The 19,189-nt window shown below is 43.9% G+C and overlaps 1 protein-coding gene and 1 pseudogene across 1 annotated transcript in view; one reads left to right on the top strand and one right to left on the bottom strand.

Annotated features, from left to right (window-relative positions):
* The window catches only part of LOC126365969 (probable cytochrome P450 301a1, mitochondrial), a 152,307-nt gene that overhangs the window by 97,308 nt on the left and 35,810 nt on the right, over positions 1–19,189 (top strand). Inside the window, exons 5-7 of the mRNA XM_050008766.1 lie at positions 2,750–2,866; positions 7,899–7,975; positions 16,764–16,965. Of these exons, the coding sequence (XP_049864723.1) occupies positions 2,750–2,866; positions 7,899–7,975; positions 16,764–16,965 (396 nt within the window). The remainder of the gene's footprint in view (positions 1–2,749; positions 2,867–7,898; positions 7,976–16,763; positions 16,966–19,189) is intronic.
* On the bottom strand, positions 12,596–12,713 carry LOC126268528 (5S ribosomal RNA; annotated as a pseudogene).

Raw genomic sequence — 19,189 nt, 5'->3', positions numbered from 1 at the left:
GGCATGAAAGGGAAGCATTGGTTGGGAAGGGAGTGAGACAGGGTTGTAGCCTCTCTCCGATGTCATTCAATCTGTATATTGAGCAAGCAGTAAAGGAAACAAAAGAAAAATTTGGAGTAGGAATTAAAAGGCCATGGAGAAGTAATAAAAACTTTGAGGTTGTAATTTTGTCAGAGACAGCAAAGGAGTTGAACGGAATTGACAGTGTCTTGAAAGGAGGATATAAGATGAACATCAAGAAAAGCAAAACGAGGATAATGGAATGTAGTCGAATTAAGTCGGTTGATGCTGAGAGAACTAGATTAGGAAATGAGACACTTAAAGTAGTAAAGGAGTTTTGCTATTTGGGGTTCAAAATAACTGATGAGGTCGAAACAGAGAGAGTATAAAATATAGACTGGCAATGGCAAGGAAAGCGTTTCTGAAGAAGAGAAATTTGTTAACATCGAGTACAGATTTAAGTGTCAGGAAGTCGTTTCTGAAAGTATTTGTGTGGAGTGCAGCCATGTATGGAAGTGAAACATGGACAATAAATAGTTTGAACAAGAAGAGAACAGAAGCTTTCGAAATGTGGTGGTACAGAAGAATTTTAAAGATTAGGTGGGTATATCATGTAACTAATGAGGAGGTATTGAATAGGATTGGGGAGAAGAGAAGTTTGTGAAAAAAACTGACTAGAAGAAGGGATCGGTTGGTAGGACATGACCTGAGGCATCAGGGGATCACCAATTTAGCATTGGAGGGCAGCGTGGGGAGTAAAAATCGTAGAGGGAGACCAAGAGATGAATACACTAAGCAGATTCAGAAGGATGTAGGTTGTAGTAGGTACTGGGAGATGAAGGAGCTTGCACAGGATAGGTTAGCATGGAGAGCTGCATCAAACCAGTCCCAGGGCTGAAGACCACAACAACAACAACCTTATTTTTAATGCTTTAATGGCCCGGATAAGTTTAATGAATAAAATTCTTAGTGAAAATAATTTTATCATTATATAAGTACAGCCACAGAGTTTATGAAAATACTCAATAAGTAACTGAAAACTGACTGAACTATGTTACTTTGATTCAATAATGTGCTGAAAATGAGAATTTATAATACAGTATATGTGGAACTGCGTGCGTGTCTCACAATTTAAGTAATTTGTATCTGCGGCGTAATGGCGGCGTATTATTTAGAGTCAGCGATTTTATTTCTCAAAGCTGCAATCTTAAGTAAAATCGGAAAAATGTTTAAGTGTTTGACATGGAGGGTGTCATTATTATATAAATAGCGACAAAAGTAATTCTTAATACATCTATTATTCTTATTTCTTATAATATAAAATTCTATACATCAACATAAGGAATAACTGTCTTCTATCGGCTCCATCGAGAGACGTTCTTGAATGTTCGATATCGTTCATTATTTCACGAAGAAGACCTCAGAGTTTGTTACGCAATGTTCTATTCACAGACTTTAGGGCACATTGTTTATTACACAATGTACTTTTCACAGATATTACGGAACACTATTTACTCTTTGCCTACTTAACTAAAATTATTTTACATTTATTCTCATATAAACAGAGTTTATCGCACTTTCATCGTAACGCGTATTAATAAAAGTTATCAGACGTCACTCGTAATGTTCTCCACTGCGATGCAATTAACGAATGGTTCAAATAGCTCTGGGCACTATGGGACTTATTATCTGAGGTCATCAGTCCCTTATAACCTAGAGCTACTTAAACCTAACTAAGGACATCACACACAGACATGCCTGGAGGCAATACTCGAACCCGCGACTGAAACGCCTAGAACCGCTCGGCCACCGCAGCCCTTATGCAATTAACATTTTACATTATTCAACATGTCCATCCATATAGGGACGCTATATACTAAAGAATACCTTGAAAATGTATTATGTGTGGCATATGATACGCAGAGTAAAAGACAGTACTGACAATTGTCACAACGGAATACGTACTGTCCAGTCACAGTAATGAGTCGACCTGTCAAAAGCGTGAGTAACTATCTGTGGCAGCTCTAGACGTGCAGGAAGAGTCAGGTATACCAACAGGGATGTAGAGCCTTAACGACCCCAGTTCCGCAGCCAGTGGAGCTTGGTACCTCGGTTGAGGATACGTGGCACTAACAGCCCAATGGAGGTGCTGCCACAAGAGCCTATGGGCACACAAAAGTGGTGTGAGAGATAAAATTAAGTGGTAAGCCACAGTTCTACTATTGTAAATAGCGCAAGTAATAAGATAATTTAGATGTTCTGCGAGGAAACGCTGCATATATCATAACAAAATACGTATAGTAAAACAACTATTTTTTAGTTTTATAAACCACCTATGGTGCCAAATACGTGTTGGTGAAACATTTGTAGCTTATGTAATAATAAAATTGCCAGTTACCAAAGACAATGATATTTCTTTCCTCTGAAGTAGCAACTCTTGGAAGAATAGCTGCAAATATTACCAATATGCACTATCTGTGGACACTAATACTGTGTGTGCCCATCCTTCACCTTTATGTAAGCTCGATCTCTGCTGGAGACAGTTTCAGTTAGGTGTGTGAATGTCTGTGAAGGAAAGGAAGTCCATCTTTCTGCAAGAGCCGAAACTGGAGACGGGAGCAATGTTGGACACAGCGGTCTGGAGTGAAGTCAACGTTCTAACTTATCCCAAATGTGTTGCATGGGGTTTAGAAAGCGACATTGGGCAGGGCAGTCCATTTCTGACGTGCCGCTCATGTGTGTGTTGCAGCCAGGGAGAGGAGTGGTACAACTTCCGGCGCAAAGTCAACCAGCCCTTAATGCAGCCTAGGTCCGCCAAGCTGTACGTGGGACCCATAGACCAGGTGGCCGAAGACTTCGTCAACAGGTAAGCCGTCATATAAGGCAATACAGTGATTTCGACGACATTCCGTCCTGTAAAACTTGCAATAGTATCCGCATACGGTCCTTACCCTGTACACCTTCATCGAGTGCACCTTGTCCGGAGAATAGTGTCCCTTTGAGGAACAAGTCACCCCTCATCATTTCCTTCTACATTGCACTTTAGGCATGGGAACGCTGTAACCGTATTTCATCTACGGCGTAATCTGCGAATTCATAAGAGACCCAAAGAAATGGCAAGACCTGAACATTCAGTTATACTACATCACATCCACCATACGCTGAGTATATAGAAACAAGACCGTACAGGAAAAGCAGACAAGCAATCATCCTGGATGAACCTGACCCATTGGAAGCACAAAGCACAAAGAAAACACAGACTCTACAATGAAAGTTCATAATTAATGAGCGACACGTTGTCACAAAAAGAATACATGACATTTTATTAATAACTGACACATTGACGGAGACAGTCCACAAACAAAGTAACATCAGGAGGTTGCATCTAGCTATAACTGTGTAAGGTTGTTTCTTAAACAGACACGTTAAAATTGTAATTCCTGTCTCCCTTGTACTTGGAATGGTCGCTGAAGTGGTTAGTACATATTACTTATGTTAAGTAATAAGGATAAAAACGTGTTTTTGTAGAAATTTTTACAAAGATAGTAAAAAAAGATCTATTTAGTTAGTTATATGGTAGAACATGGATAAATATAAATGTAAAAATGAATCTATTACATAGCTATAAATAAAATATTTGTGTGTGTTTGCGTTTTTGTGTGTTCCACACCTCCTCCTAAACCAGTGGATCGATTTCAACCAAATTTGGTCTGGGAAGCAGTACTGTGAGGGTAAGAAACTTCTTGTTCCAATAAGGGTGAGGGTGGGAGTGAAAAAGTTTAGTAACCCTGACATCTAAACTACGTAATATCACAATGTGTTCCAGGGATATAATGGTCACAGCTGAGCAGAAAGGGGGGGGGGGTAGAAATGGATAGCGAGAGGAGGAGGATAAGGACAGACAGGCAGGGAAAGGGAGAGAAGGAGATGGGCAGGTAGAGATGGGAAGATGAAATGGGCAGAGGGGGAGGGGAAGGATGAGATAGGATAGGAGAAAATGGGAAACAGACAGAGTTGGAAGAATGAAATGGACAGAGAGGGAGGAGTGGGGATGGAGGAGTGAAGAGGATATTGACAGAGAGACTGGAGAGCAGTAAGAGTAGTAGAGGGAGGATGTAAGAAAGAGAGATGGAGGGAGGAGATGGTCAGTGAGAGGGGATAAGAAGAGATGGATAGACAGAGTAAGAAGGAGGGGAGAAAGAAATGTACATAGATAATGGGAAGGTGTAGATGTTCAGAAAGAGCAAAAAGAGAAGTGGGACAGGGAGAGAGGGGGAGGAAATATAGAGAGGAGGAGGTGGATGGCGATGGAACGAGAGAGTGGAATAATGAGAGGGACAGAGGAGGTGAGGAGGCCGGAAGGGGATGGACAGAGGGAGAGCGTGGGGAAGATATACAGATGAAGGGGGAAGGAGGAGAATGACCGAGAAGGAGGGGGATATGGACAGAAGAGGGCAAAGAATGAGATGGACTTAGACAAGGGAGAGGAGAAAATGTGTGCAATGTAAGTGACATATTCATATGTGGGTGAAACCACAAGTAAAAATCTCTGTATACTGTGTGTATAAAAACTCGACCGATTCCAAACCTAGTAGAATACTATTTATCGTCAAGAAAGAAGTACTGTGGAGATAAGAAGCACCTAGCTCCTGTTGGGGGAGGGAGCAGGATGGAAACGATTGATGATGCCTAACATGTAGACTGGACTGCTCATTTTGATATGTTGTGTCGGTAGTATCGAAATACATTATGTGTATGCATTTCGATGTGCCGGCCATCATTTGTGTATGCACATGGGCGTGGTTGAGCAGAAAGAAGGGGACGGAGGAGATGGACAGAGAGGGAAAGGATAAGATAGACAGAGAAATGGAGAAAGGAAATGGAATGAGAGAGAGGGAGGAGGAGATGGGCAGAAATATGGGGGGGGGGGGGGAGGAGATGGAAATACGTAGGGATTGGGAAGATGAACGGATACGTGGGGGAAGAAGAAGATGGGAAGAAAGAGGGAGGAGAAGGAGATGGACAGAGAAAAGAGGAGAAGTGTACAATATATGTGCAGTACTCGTAAGTGGACGGAGCTGTGGATAAAAGGCTAGTATTGAGATAAATGTCAAAATATTAGCCCAGTGCAAAGGTCAGAAACTAGTTCTTCATGGAGCGAAATAAGAAGGCTGCACATACTACGTGAGATAAAAGAGTGGCATGTCTCGACTATTCTACTAATCAACCATAACTTGAATCCGTTATCTCATACTTGTATTCGGACATCGTAAAAGTGAGCACAGCTCTGAAAGGGAACGCCCACAAACTCTCAACTCAGCGTAAAGCTAATGGTAGGCTAAGATTCACTGGTAGAATACTGGGGGACTGGAGCCTGTTTGCAAAGAAGAATGCACAGATAACATGTGTGTGACCCATACTTGAGTATTGCTCAAATGTACGGGATATATGTCAGGTCGCAGAAATTGTGGACATGGAGCGAGTACAAAGTAGGGAGGCGCGAATAGTCGCACCCTTGTTTGACCGGCGAGAGAAAGGGAGTAACAGAAATGTTGAATAATCTTAGGTGGTATACAATCGAAGAAGCGTGCATCTTGCGATAACCTGCTTACAAAACTTCAAGAACAGTCTTTAAGGGCAGAAAATACTAATATTCTTTAGCTGCTTATTTAAACTCCGTCCAGACAAAATTGAGCATGTATTATTTCGCACTTCGGCGTACCTGCAATTGTTGTTAGCACGATCCATCCATGAATGCAACATGAATAATCATCAATAAGGATGTATCACAAATATTCGCCCAATTTCATTAGACTACCTATACTACGTAAATGGAGATAAAATGTGAATTACAAAGATGTCAAGGCCTGTGGCGTAAGCCTGTGATCAGGTTAATGATCTGACTGCAGACAATTGCAGCTATTCTTCACTGGGCACTAGGATTGGAAGGCTGGTGAGCCCAAAGGCCGGCCGCCATTTGATAGCAAGCTGAGTGGACCTAGAGCTGCCTTGGAGGGAACAGCATGAAAAAAAAAACCTCCCCGCCCGTACCGACACTGAACGCAGGACCTCCAGGGGAGGAGTCTAGTACAATGCCTGTTACAACACCACCAACAGTTATCGACAGTCTTAGAAACTTTTTATTCTCAAAAGGACCATCCGATTTTACAAAGGTGCATATTTACTCGCACCCACACACAACTTTCAACAGTATGTTTAGTGACAAAGTTCTCATTTGTCCTTCATAAATATTCAATGTGCCCAACACGTAAGACATCCAAAAGGTTTATGGAATAAAGATCCAGTTTAGTTGCCAGTGATTTCTTAATTCATTCCACGGCCGATTTCTAATCATAAAGCCTCATCTTCAGATGCCTACTAATAATTGTGGGAACATAAATGTGTGGCTGTAGGGTCAGTTAGTTCCGTGTCGTGCTGTCCAGGCATGCACATGCGCTGTGGCTCCTCGTCCAACGCCCAACGCTCCCATGCATTTGAAGCTGGTCCCCCCCCCCCTCCCCGCTCCCTGGGCCCATCCATGGTTGAGTAGCCCGACGACCACATTTTTACCTTCATAAATTATTTGGAGGCATCTTAAGATGAAGCTTTGTGCTTCGAAACTGGTTGTGGAATAAATTAAGAAATTACCTTGAATTGAAGCGGACCTTAATTCTACTAATATGTTCCTCAGTTTAAGATGTTCACTTGATCGTACATTTAGTATGAGAAAGATAGTCTAACTCATCCTAATCTTTTGTTCAAATATTCAAATGTGTATGAAATCTTTTGGGACTTAACTGCTAAAGTCATCAGTCCCTAAGCTTACACACTACTTAACCTATCCTTATCCTAAGGACAAATACACACACGCATGCCCGAGGGAGGACTCGAACCTCTGCCGAGACCAGTCGCTCAGTCCATGACTGCAGCGCCTCAGACCGCTCGGCTAATCCCGCGCGGCTGTTCTTTTGTGAACGTGTCCGGAGTTACTGCAGTCACTCCTGTTGCTCTGCACCCAAAGTGTTAGAATGGGGGCACATAAATGGAGTCTTTGAATTACCACGACACAAAAAGACATACTAAGAAATCCGATGGACTTTGAGGCCAATGTGGCATTGCTGGTACCGTCCGCGAATGCTTTGAGCTATTAGATGTGTGGTACTATACTCTCGACGAAAATATCGCCGAGCAGGTGCGACAGTTAAAAAACTGAATTGCACCTGTTGAAATGGAGAATGTATAATATTTTTCGTTGTCGTATTACCGCTATCAAGACTCACATTGCACAGTGGGCAAGCGAATGATCTCGCTGCACCATGTAATCAGTTAAAATTTACCCCAAGTTTCTACATTCGATTATGTGCAGAAGATGTCTTCTGTAATGGGACACATTTTCTAAACATTCTGTACATGGCACTGGGAAATGTCGTACGCGTAGATGTAGCTCAAATGAAATCATTCTGTTGTGCCCTCGGTTTTGCTGCCGGATCCTAAAATCAACACCATCAGGAGGAACTTTGCTACAGAATCCTGCTGAAAACTGTTGGCAAGGCCGGAAACCGTCTTCGTTTTTAGGCCACCATACCGTACAGGGTGCATGCTCGAGGCACCGGAGATTCTACCTTCAAGACAAGGTTATGACGCCACACCAAGCAGAACACCTACGTCATCTACACAGGATGAGTCATGTAAGACGTACACACCCCTTTTACTTCGTGAACGGCAGCAGATATCGAAACGAGGCTTCCGGCAAATAATAGTAATCAAATGATAGATACTTCACCTTTTTGTCAGGCGATGTATATTTTTGTGTGGTACGTAATCATTTTGAAACCGAATATCTACAAAATTTTGACCCAAATAATATCAATGAACTGAAGGGATTTCTTTCCCCACAGGATGGTACTGCTCAGGGACGAAAACCTGGAGATGCCGGACAATTTCCTTAACGAGCTGTACAAGTGGGCCCTCGAATGTAAGTAACATAAGCAATTTATCACTTAGACATTCCTCAAAGCAGTTGTGATATATAAAGCTGAGTACAAGATTCTGAAAAGATTGGATGAGTAAGGAAGATAATTCTAATGAGTATTAAAGTCACCTAAATTGCTCCTCGTTATTCACATTCATTGTAAACTTTCCTTTTCAGACGTTGCAGGATCATTATAGACGCATAACGTAATTACGATGTATTCAGTTTGTGGCACCAATTGCCATTATTTTTGTGGAAATACTTTTGTAACACTAAAGATGCCTGCAGTATGCATTCACCAAACTGACAATCAACTACCAGATGATGCAAAACTACGGTGCGTAAACTTTTAGATGGCAGACCTCTCCCTAGTCCTGAATCGGTAGAAGTTGGTAAACGTCGGGAGGCTTCGGCAGGCACGCAGTTTCGACAGCTCCCAACATTACGTACCTGACTGTGTTGTACAAGGTAGCCATTGCCGTCTGCTTCATTATTGTTTTGCGCTGTACTGTTCTGCGTGTTTTTATTGTGCAGTTGTTCTAAACATTATCAAAATGAGTGAAGAGGCAGTTGCTGGCCCATCTCGGGAGTCGCCAACAACCACAAACCCTACCGGTAGGCCTACGGTTAGAAGGAAACCAGTATTACGTAGCGATGCTAGCACAATTATATTGCGTGTGATTGAATGCTGCGAAAGGGACAGGGAGCAGAAAGAATTGCTTCGCCCCACTTACAAATCTTCAGTGAGAGCTGCTACACACACAGTACAAAGCATGCGTAGCATTGGATGATTCAAACAGTTTTCCAAGACTCATCCTGGCGTTATCACCACAAACGCCTGGCAAGAAAAGGTGAGTTTCGATTTCAGATATTTTTTTCACGATCACTTTGAAGGAGCCCTCTATTTCTTCCGAATTACTTTATATTTCATTTTTCCTTGCTACCGTATTGCTTTGTATGGAAACACCACTGGTTACTGTATTATTTCGAAACACATTCACATTACAGTACATTTCCAAATTCAAAAAAATACATGCAGTGCAGAAGGCATTTTCTTATAAATCTTTCTCTCTCTCTTAACTTAGGGAAAGAAGTGGAGAAATCGAAGCAGTGATCGATGATTTCAACCAGCGTGTCATTCGCGACACGATAGCGCAATGAAGAACTTCAGGGAAGCAGGCAGAGAAATATCTTATCTCGATGAATGGTGGATCGATCATAATTTAACGTTTAATAAATGTTGGCAGAGGAAGAGTGACTTACTTGAAAAGAGTGTCGTTGGTGCCACTGCATGGGGGAGCTCATCGAAAAGACTGATAGCTGCAATTGTCGGATCCAAGAATGGGTTCGTCAAGGAAGGGCAACCTATGTTCTGGGCGAAGTCGACAATGGGCGATTATGACGGACAGATGAATTCGGCAAACTTTGAGAAGTGGTAAGGAGAGAAGGTACTGCCAAATCTCCTCCCCCCCCCCCCCCCCTAATTCAGTGATATAACGCTCCTTACCATAACAGGCAAACAGAGAGAACTCCAAAGAAGTTCGACACGAAAGTGCTAATGCTGGAGTGGCAGCATCACAGAAATATCCCCTGTGATGAGAGTATGTACTGCTATGTGGTTGCCATCGATGCGCGAATCTCGTAGCGTAACGTCTTCGTTCTGCTCTTCCACTGAATTTCCAAAGCTCATCAGTTGCATGTGTATATGGGATGTTGGACACTGGTGCGACCTATTCTTGAGTACTGCTCGAGTGTTTGGGATCTGTACCGGGTCACATTGAAGGAAGACATCGAAGCAATCCAGAGGCTGGCTTCTAGATTTGTTACTGGTAGGTTCGAGCAACACGTCAGTGTTACAGAGAAGCTTCGGGTCTCAAATATGAATCCCTGGAGGGAAGGGGACGTTCTTTTCGCGGACACCATTGAGAAAATTTAGAGAAGCGGCATTTGAAGCTGACTGCCGAACGACTCTACTATCGCCTACATGCAGTGCGCATAAGGAACTATGGCTGATAGGGAGGCATGTAGTTTCCCGCCATCTATTTGCGAGTGGAACAGAAGAGGAAATGACAAATACACTACTGGCCATTAAAATTGCTACATCACGAAGATGACGTGCTACAGACGACAAACTGAACCGTTAGGAAGAAGATGCTGTGATATGCAAATGATTAGCTTTTCAGAGCATTCACAGAAGGTTGACGCCGGGGGCGACACCTACAACGTGCTGACATGAGGAAAGTTTCCAACCGATTTCTCATACACAAACAGCAGTTGACCGGCGTTGCCTGGTGAAACGTTGTTGTGATGTGTAAGGAGGAGAAATGCATACTGTCACGTTTCCGACTTTGATAAAGATCGGATTGTAGCCCATCGCGATTGCGCTTTATCATATCGCGACATTGCTGCTCGCGTTGGTCGAGATCCAATGACTGTTAGCAGAATATCGAATCGGTGGGTTCAGGAGGGTAATACGGAACGCCGTGCTGGATCCCAACGGCCTCGTATCACTATTAGTCGAGATGACAGGCATCTTATCCGCATGGCTGTAACGGATCGTGCAGCCACGTCTCGATCCCTGAGTCAACGGATGGGTAAGTTTGCAAGACAACAACCCTCTGAAAGAAGAGTTCGACGACGTTTGCAGCAGCATCGACTATCAGCTAGGAGACAATGGCTGCGTTTACCCTTGACGTTGCATCACAGACAGGAGTGCCTACGATGGCGTACTCAACGACGAACCTGGGTGTACGAATCACAAAACGTCTTATTTCGGATAAATACCGGTTCTGTTTACAGTATTATGATGGTCGCATCTGAGTTTCGCGACATAGCGGTGAACGCACATTGGAAGCGTGTATTCGTCATCGCCATACTGTCGTATCACCCGGCGTGATGGTGTGGGGTGCCACTGGTTACACGTCTCGGTCACCTCTTGTTCGCATTGACGGCACCTTGAACAGTGGACGTTACATTTAAGATGTGTTACGACCCGTGGCTCTACCCTTCATTTGACCCCTGCGAAACCCTACATTTCAGCAGGATAATACACGACCGCATGTTGCAGGTCCTGTACGGGCCTTTCTGGATACAGAAAATGTTGGACTGCTGCCATGGCCAGCACATACTGCGGATCACTCATCAATTGAAAACGTCTAGTCAATGATGGCCGAGCAACTGACTCGTCACAATTCGCCAGCCACTACTCTTGATGAACTGTGGTATCGTGTTGAAGCTGCATGGCCAGCTGTACCTGTAGACGCCATCCAAGCTCTGTTTGACTCAATGCCCATGCGTATCAAGGCCGTTATTATGGCCAGAGGTGGTTGTTCTGGGTACTGATTTCTCATGATCTGTGCACCCAAACTGCGTGAAAATGTAATCACATGTCAGTTCTAGTATAATATATTTGTCCAATGAATACCCGTTTATCATCTGCATTTCTTCTTGGTGCAGCAATTTTAATGGCCAGTAGTGTATATACATAGAACGCAAATGTCTACTCATTAATCTAAATTTACGATTGGCAAACTATCTATGATCTGACTCGAAGCCGCTCCCCTATCTATGCGACTCAAACACTAAGTGACTGATACTGATTAGCATCGTAGATAAGACAGCCACGACCCTGACTGCCACTGAAAGTAAAGAGCTCTGCAAGTAAGCAAATAGAACTTATCTCATTTACTGTTGAAGATTGCCAATCTGCCGAGCCGTGCTGCTGGGGAGAGCAGTTCTGCAGCACCAGTCTGCTTGCTGCTGCCTTCGGTCATGAGGACGAAGTGCGTAGCGTAGGTAAAAATTTTGACATGATGCGGAACAGCGACTGCGAACTCCTATGGACGAAGGTACTTCCGTACAATGCCGGGCAGAAATCAAGAATTGTGCCTGCTCTCAAGCTAGGGGCAGAGGCAGCTCGTAAAGAAGCGCTCTGTAAAGCCTCAGTCTCCACAAAGCACGACAAGTTCGTTTATCTGCTCACAGAGAAACGAATGATGCCGTTGCTAGTGACGAAATTAGGACTTTCGAATCTAATGGTGAGACTGTTCACTGACACCTTGCCAGCAGGGTCTCAAAACATAGTCCACCCGTCAGAGAGTCCCCTCGCCGCGCAGTGCTCAGTTTACAGCAATCCTTACCTCGTTAGCGCGACCTCTCCTTGCCGCTAATCACTGTGCCTTCTACAAACGGAATACCTTCCACTCTGTGAGTCATGAAGTTATTAGCCAACTGGCCCCAACTCATGCTCGGTTCGTAGAAACTTCTAGAGCAAATAGTGACCCTCCTTTGTCTATAATTCAGCCAACAAGATACGTGAAAGTTTTGACTTTAATAAAGGCATGAAGCTATTCAGTACAGCCATCCATAGTGTAGTAAATAAAATCAACAAAAGAGGCGATCATATTTATGAAAACTATCCAGATGTGTCCATGCGCTGATGAAACTGTTATACCAACTATACTCCGTCCGATCAGACTTTGGAATGCCCAACGGTACGATATGGAGGGCCATATGGTCAGCACACCGCTCTCCTGGCCGTATATCAGTTTACGAGACCGGAGCCGCTACTTCTCAGTCAAGTAGCTCCTCAGTTTGGCTCATAAGTGCTGAGTGCACCCCGCGTGCCAACAGCACTCGGCAGACTGGGTGGTCACCCATCCAAGTCCTAGCCCAGCCCGAAAGCGCTTAACTTCGGTGATCTGACGGGAACTGGTGTTACCACTGCGGCAAGGCCGTTGACAATGACACTCTTACGGGAGGAAGAAATATTAATGCACTCCAACAAACATACCAGGCAATGGAAACAGAAGCATTAAAAATTAGCCTCATAGTAAATGGAAACAAAACAAAAACATACCGTAACGTTACAATCTGTGGACAGAAGAACCCCTAAAGACCTAAGCATCATTGGGAAATGCTTTAAAGGTGTGTCTTCTTCTAACTGCTTGGAAGCCCTAATAACAAATGATAACGGAATTGGAAAGGCTACAAGGGCAGGAATAGTAGCAGGGAACGGAGATTACTTTGCAAATATTCAACTTTTCAGAAACAGCCTTCTTGAAGAAAAACAAAACTACTAATATAAACTCCCTAATCCGCTCTGTTATTACATACGGATGAGAGGTATTGACGTAGACAGCACATGATAAAAATGCTCTAAGAACCTTTGAACGAAAGTACTACATAAAATCTATGGTCCAGCGATGGAAGAAGAAGGAAGGGGAATACGCTGCAACACGGAATTACAAGTATTACTGCAAGGTAGGGGCGTAATAAACTATGTGAAATCACAGCGAATACGATGACTAGGGTACGTAGAGAGAACGCTAGAGGACAGACTTATAAAGAAAATGATCAAGAGTGTGTTCCATTCAGCTAGGCAAAAGGGAGGCCTAGAAGAAGACTGACAGAAGTAGTGGATCTCACCAGTACGGGAGTGCGGGGGTGGCAAAGAGTAGCAGAACAACAGAGAAATGTAGAGCAAAACAGCTGAAGAAGCCAATGCTCGCCTAGGGCTGTAGCGCTACCACACAAGAAGAAGATACTTTTCTGTGTCTTTTGGCAGGAAGACGACTTTGCGTCTGGCATGAGAACTTCCGTAAACGTTAGCTCGCATATGTTTCAGGCATTCGTCGTGCTTTCCTAAAAAAAAGAGGCGTCAGCATCGTCTCAACCCCGCCTCCTTAACGACAGCAGGGCCGCCACAAGAAGACCGTTTCCACCTGCTTCAAGACGGGTGGCACAACGACGGCAGCAAACGCCTGGCGTTCTCTTTTCAGAACCGTAAACTGCCCTGCCAGCAGCCCTCGATCCGTCTCGCTTCCGGAGACAGAAATACCGCGTTCGCCTTACTGTCAGAGCCAGCACAAAATTATTCTCAGAGCATGCACGTCTACAGAAACTTTAGTATGAGACTACTCAGTGTCAACCAATAAATGGCAGATAATTCGTTAACCCCACCTACAATTACATCCCATACTAAGTAAACGAAATAGCAATTATCAAAATTGTTCATATATGGTGGCAAAATCTTGCAGCCTCACAGATTCAGTGAACCCCAGCGTAAGATGCATGTCGGACAACTCTTCAACAGTTATTCATACCGCTGTCCATAACTGTTAACGTACAATTAACATTGCCTGAAAAACAAATCAAATACATAACGGAGTTGTAATGAATGCAAGCTTGAAGGTGAAGAGTAAAGTGGTCGCTACTGTTGTCAACAGCAAGTACTGTGAGTATATGGAACAGGTTTGTTTCTAAACGAGACATCCAGTACATACCACCGACATCTACACTGCTATACAGAAATTTATGTACAATAAAAGCTTTTGTCGATTGTGACTGGAATACTCTCTTTCAAATTCTAAAGGTGGCACGGATAAAATACAGGGAGCGAAAGGCTATTTAGAATTTGCACAGAAACCACATGGCAGTTATAAGAGTCGAGGGGCATGAAAGGGAAGCAATGGTGGGGAAGGGAGTGAGACAAGGTCGTAGCCTCTCCCCGATGTTATTCAATCTGTATATTGAGCAAGCACTAAAGGAAACAAAAGAAAAATTCGGAGTAGGTATTAAAATCCATGGGGAAGAAATAAAAACTTTGAGGTTCGGCGATGACATTGTAATTCTATCAGAGACAGCAAAGGACTTGGAAGAGCAGTTGAACGGAATGGACAGTGTCTTGAAAGGAGGATATAAGATGAACTTCAACAAAAGCAAAACGAGGATAATGGAATGTAGTCGAATTAAATCGGGTGATGCTACTGGAATTAGATTAGGAAATGAGACATGTAAAAGAGTTTTGCTATATGGGGGAGCAAAATAACTGATGATGGTCGAAGTAGGGAGGATATAAAATGAAAACTGGCAATGGAAAGGAAAGCGTGTCTGAAGAAGAGAAATTTGTTAACATCGAGTATAGATTTAAGTGTCAGGAAGTCGTTTCTGAAAGTATTTGTATGGAATGTAGCCATGTATGGAAGTGAAACATGGACGATAAATAGTTTTGACAAGAAGAGAATGGAAGCTTTCGAAATGTGGTGCTACAGAAGAATGCTGAAGATTAGATGGATAGACCACACAACTGATGAGTAGGTACTGAATAGGATTGGGGAGAAGAGGAGATTGTGGCAGAACTTGACAAGAAGAAGGGACCGGTTGGTACGACATCTTCTGAGGCATCAAGCGATCATAAATTTACAATTGGAGGGCAGCGTGGAGGGTACAAATCGCAGAGGGAGACGAAGAGATGAATACACTAAGCAGATTCAGAAGGATGTAGGTTGCAGTAGGTACTGGTAGATGAAGAAGCTTGCAGAGGATAGATTGGCATGGAGAGCTGCATCAAACCAGTCGCTTGCAACAAAAGTAATGCACTGCTCAGTGCTGTCCCATTTAGTGGTCACATCGTTGTTGAAAAGCAGAGTTACATGTTGCATCGGGAAACTTTCTCGCTAGGGTTTCCAAATAACAGGTTAAGTGTGCTGGAATCTTCATACAATGAATAGTCAAAGAAATTGGGACACCTACCTAATATCGTGTAGGGGCCCTGCGTGCACGCCTAAGTGCCGCAACACGACGTGACATGGACTCGATTAATGTCTGAAGTAGTGTTGGAGGCAAGTGACATCATGAATCCTGCAACTGCGCAGACAATTGTTGTCTTGGCGTTGCCGACCACAGCGCCGTTTTCTGCCTCTCTACATATGTCTGTATGTGAATACGCATGCCTCCACCAATTTCTTTGGCGCTTCAGTGTACCGCCACACTGGATACGGCACACTGGACAGCGAGACAGTGTCCCGCATTGTTAGCCTTCAAGATCAGAAGACATGATCCCATACGATTTTTTCTTGTGAGGATATGTGAAGAAAAGTGTGTTCATTTCCTCTTTACCTCATGACGTAGGAGAAGTGAGAACGGAATAACAGTCGTAATAATTTCTGTAAAATCAGATAATTAGTGTAAAGTATATACCGAATTTAGCTATCGTCTCGATGTTGTTCGTGCTGCATCCGATGGATTCTAGAGCATTTGTGATAACGTAGGTAAGACGTTAAGATTTTTTGAGTATTTTGCAATTGATCTCACAATTGTATTATGTTTTTTTTCAGTAAATAAATATGGACTTTTGAAAAATCATTCTTTTTGAAATACCCTGTGTTTCTTACTTTACTCTTGGGGCAGCTTGTAGTGTTTCCTCAGCATGACAAACGCCCCTTTAAGAAAAATCTATTGCAGTGTCTCTGTTGTCATTACCAATCAGTTTTCCAAATTTCTAACATGTTTGCATGGGCCGTTGTCTGAAGAACTGTGCTTGCTAAGAAAGACTTCGTTCAGGAGTGAAACATGCTAGCAGATTAAAACTGTGCTGGACCGAGACTCGATCTCATGCCCTTTTCATTCTGCGGGAAGTGTTCTGTCGACTGAATTATCCGAGCACGACTCACGAGCCGTCCTCACAGCTATAATTACGCCATTATCTTATCTCCTATCTTCCAAACTCCACAGAAGTTTCGCAAGAGAACTTCTTTGGCGTTTGGAAGATAGGAGATGATGTACTGGAGTAACTAAAGCTGTGACGACGTCTAGTTAATCGTGCTTCGGTAGCTCTGTCAGTAGAGCACTTGTCCGTAGAAGGCAAATGTCCCAAGTTCGCGACTCGGTTCGGCACACAGTTTTAATCTGACAGGAAGTTTCGAACACCATTGCCACAAATCATTTAGTTAATACTATGTTGTGGTGCTGGGAAACATGACGTTGACCAATATCCCGGTCCACTGTGCAGCGGTGTCACTGGTGGCGCTGGACGCACGCCTCGGTTGCCTGGAGCCCGATTTCCCGCCTGACTCTGAGCCGCAGAAGCTAATCGACACCGTGCAGGTCCTGTTCGACTCGATATACAAGCTGGAGTTCCGGCTGTCACCCTGGAAGGTCATCAGCACACCCACCTGGCGGCGCTTCGTCCGGGGCCTCGACTACTTCTACGAGTAAGTGCTCCTACGTCACGTGATGTCTGTGGTTAGAGTAGTGGGATAAACAACGCTCACAATGCACTGTATAACGGCTGGTGGAGAAAGTACATTGAGGCAACAAAAGTCGTGGGACATCCCCTAATACAGTGTCGGACCTCCTTCTCCCCTGGGAAGCGCAGTATCTCAACGTGGCATGGATTCAACAAGTCGTAAATCCAATGAAGAAATTTTGAGCCATGCTGCCTCTGTAACTGTCCATAACTGAGGAAGTGCTGCCGGTGCAGCATATTGTGCACGAACTGGTCTCTCGATTATGTCCCATACATTTTCGGTGGGATTGATGTCAGGCGGTCTGGGTGGCCGGATTATATGCACGACCTGACCAGAATGTTCTGCAAATCAATCGTGAAAAACTGAACCCGGTGACACAGGACACTGTCATCCGTAAAAGTTCAATCGTTGTTTGGGAACTCGAGGTCCATCACTGACTGCAAACGGTCTCCAACTATCCGTACTTAACTATTTCCAGTCAACGATCCATGTAAACACAGCCCACCTCATTTTGGAGTCGCCCCCTGCTTGAACAGTGTCTTACTAACTGAAACCGGTAGTCATCTGACCTGGCCACGGTGTCCCAGTCTTCTAGGAACCAACCTGTATGGTCATGAGCCCAGGACAGGTGCTGCAGGTGATGTCGTGCTGTTAGCAACGACACTCGCATCAGTCGTCTGCTGCCATAGTATATTAATGCCAAATTTCGCCGCGTTGTCGTAATGGATACATTCGTTGTACGTAGCACATTGATTTCCACAGTTATTTCACGCAGTATTGCTGGTCTGAAAGCCCTGACAACTCTACGCCAACACCGCTGCTCACGGTTGTTAACCGAAGGTTGTCGGCCACTACATTGTCCTTCGTGAGAGGTAATGCCTGAAATTTGGTATTCTCGGCACATATTTGACACTGTGGATTTCGGAATGTTGCATTTCGTAACGATTTACGAAATGGAGTGTCCTATTTCGCCTCTAGAGTCTGTTAATTCCTGTCGTGTTACCATAATCTCGTCGGAAACCTGAGTGCAAATGACAGTTCCACAAATACACTCCCCCTTTATTATCTTGTGTACGTGAAACTACCGCCATCTTTATATGTGCATATCGCTATCCCATGGCTTCTGTCTCCTCGTTGTGTGGGGCTGTGGATGCCCGCCTTCTGGTGTGTAAGACCTGCTTCACCTAATGCAACCATCAGTTTCTCCCTACAGATCCTTTGAGAAGGCAGCCGTAAAACCATCTTTCCACTGCATTTCTGCCTAGATATCAGCTAAATCGCTCGGCCTTCTGGAGCCCAGGACTTTCATAAAGACCCCCTATATTCGTCGCTCCCTGTACAACTGTGACCAATGAAAGCCCCCATCCCGTTCACCGCTGTGTCCTCAGCTAAATAGAGTTATCATCAGAATCGACAGCGAACTAACACCGACGACGATAATTTAGGTACACATGTCGAAGTCGCAAGCTGAAGATGAAGAGATAGAGGAAGTATATGAGGATAGTGAACGTGTAATTCAGTACGTAATAGTCATGGGTAATTGGAATGTGGTTGTAGGGGAAGGAGTGGCCGCGTGGGATTAGTCGAGCGGTCTAAGTCGCTGCAGTCATGGACTGTGCGGTTGGTCCCGGTGGAGGTTCGAGTCCTCCCTCGGGCATGGGTGTGTGTGTGTGTTTGTCCTTAGGATAATTTAGGTTAAGTAGTGTGCAAGCTTAGAGACTGATGACCTTAGCAATTAAGTCCCATAAGATCTCACCACATTTGAACATTTTTTTGGGAAGGAGTAGAATAGGGACTTGGTACTAGAAATGACAGAAGAGAATGACTAATCGAGTTCTGAAATAAACTTCAGCTAGAAATAGCAAATATTCTGTTCAAGAATCTCAAGAAGAGATATGATTGGAAAAGACCGGGAGATACGGGAAGATTTCAGGTCAGGCAGGGATTCCGAAATGAGATACCGGATTGTGAGGTGAATCCTGGAGCAGATATATAATCATTTCAAAGTTTAGTAGTGGTGTAAAGAAGGCTGAAGTTTAACAGAATCGTCAAAAAAATCAGTGCCCAAAGAAATGGGGTGGAGAAATACTATGGAGAGAGGAGGTACGCTTCAATTTCTGTGAGGCTGTAGCCAATGCGATAGAGAGTATCTCAGTAGGCGCTTTAGTTGAAGAGGAAAGGACATCAT

This window comes from Schistocerca gregaria, chromosome 4, assembly GCF_023897955.1.
Source record: "Schistocerca gregaria isolate iqSchGreg1 chromosome 4, iqSchGreg1.2, whole genome shotgun sequence".
Lineage (NCBI taxonomy): Eukaryota > Metazoa > Arthropoda > Insecta > Orthoptera > Acrididae > Schistocerca > Schistocerca gregaria.
This window is presented reverse-complemented; position numbering and strand designations above follow the sequence as displayed.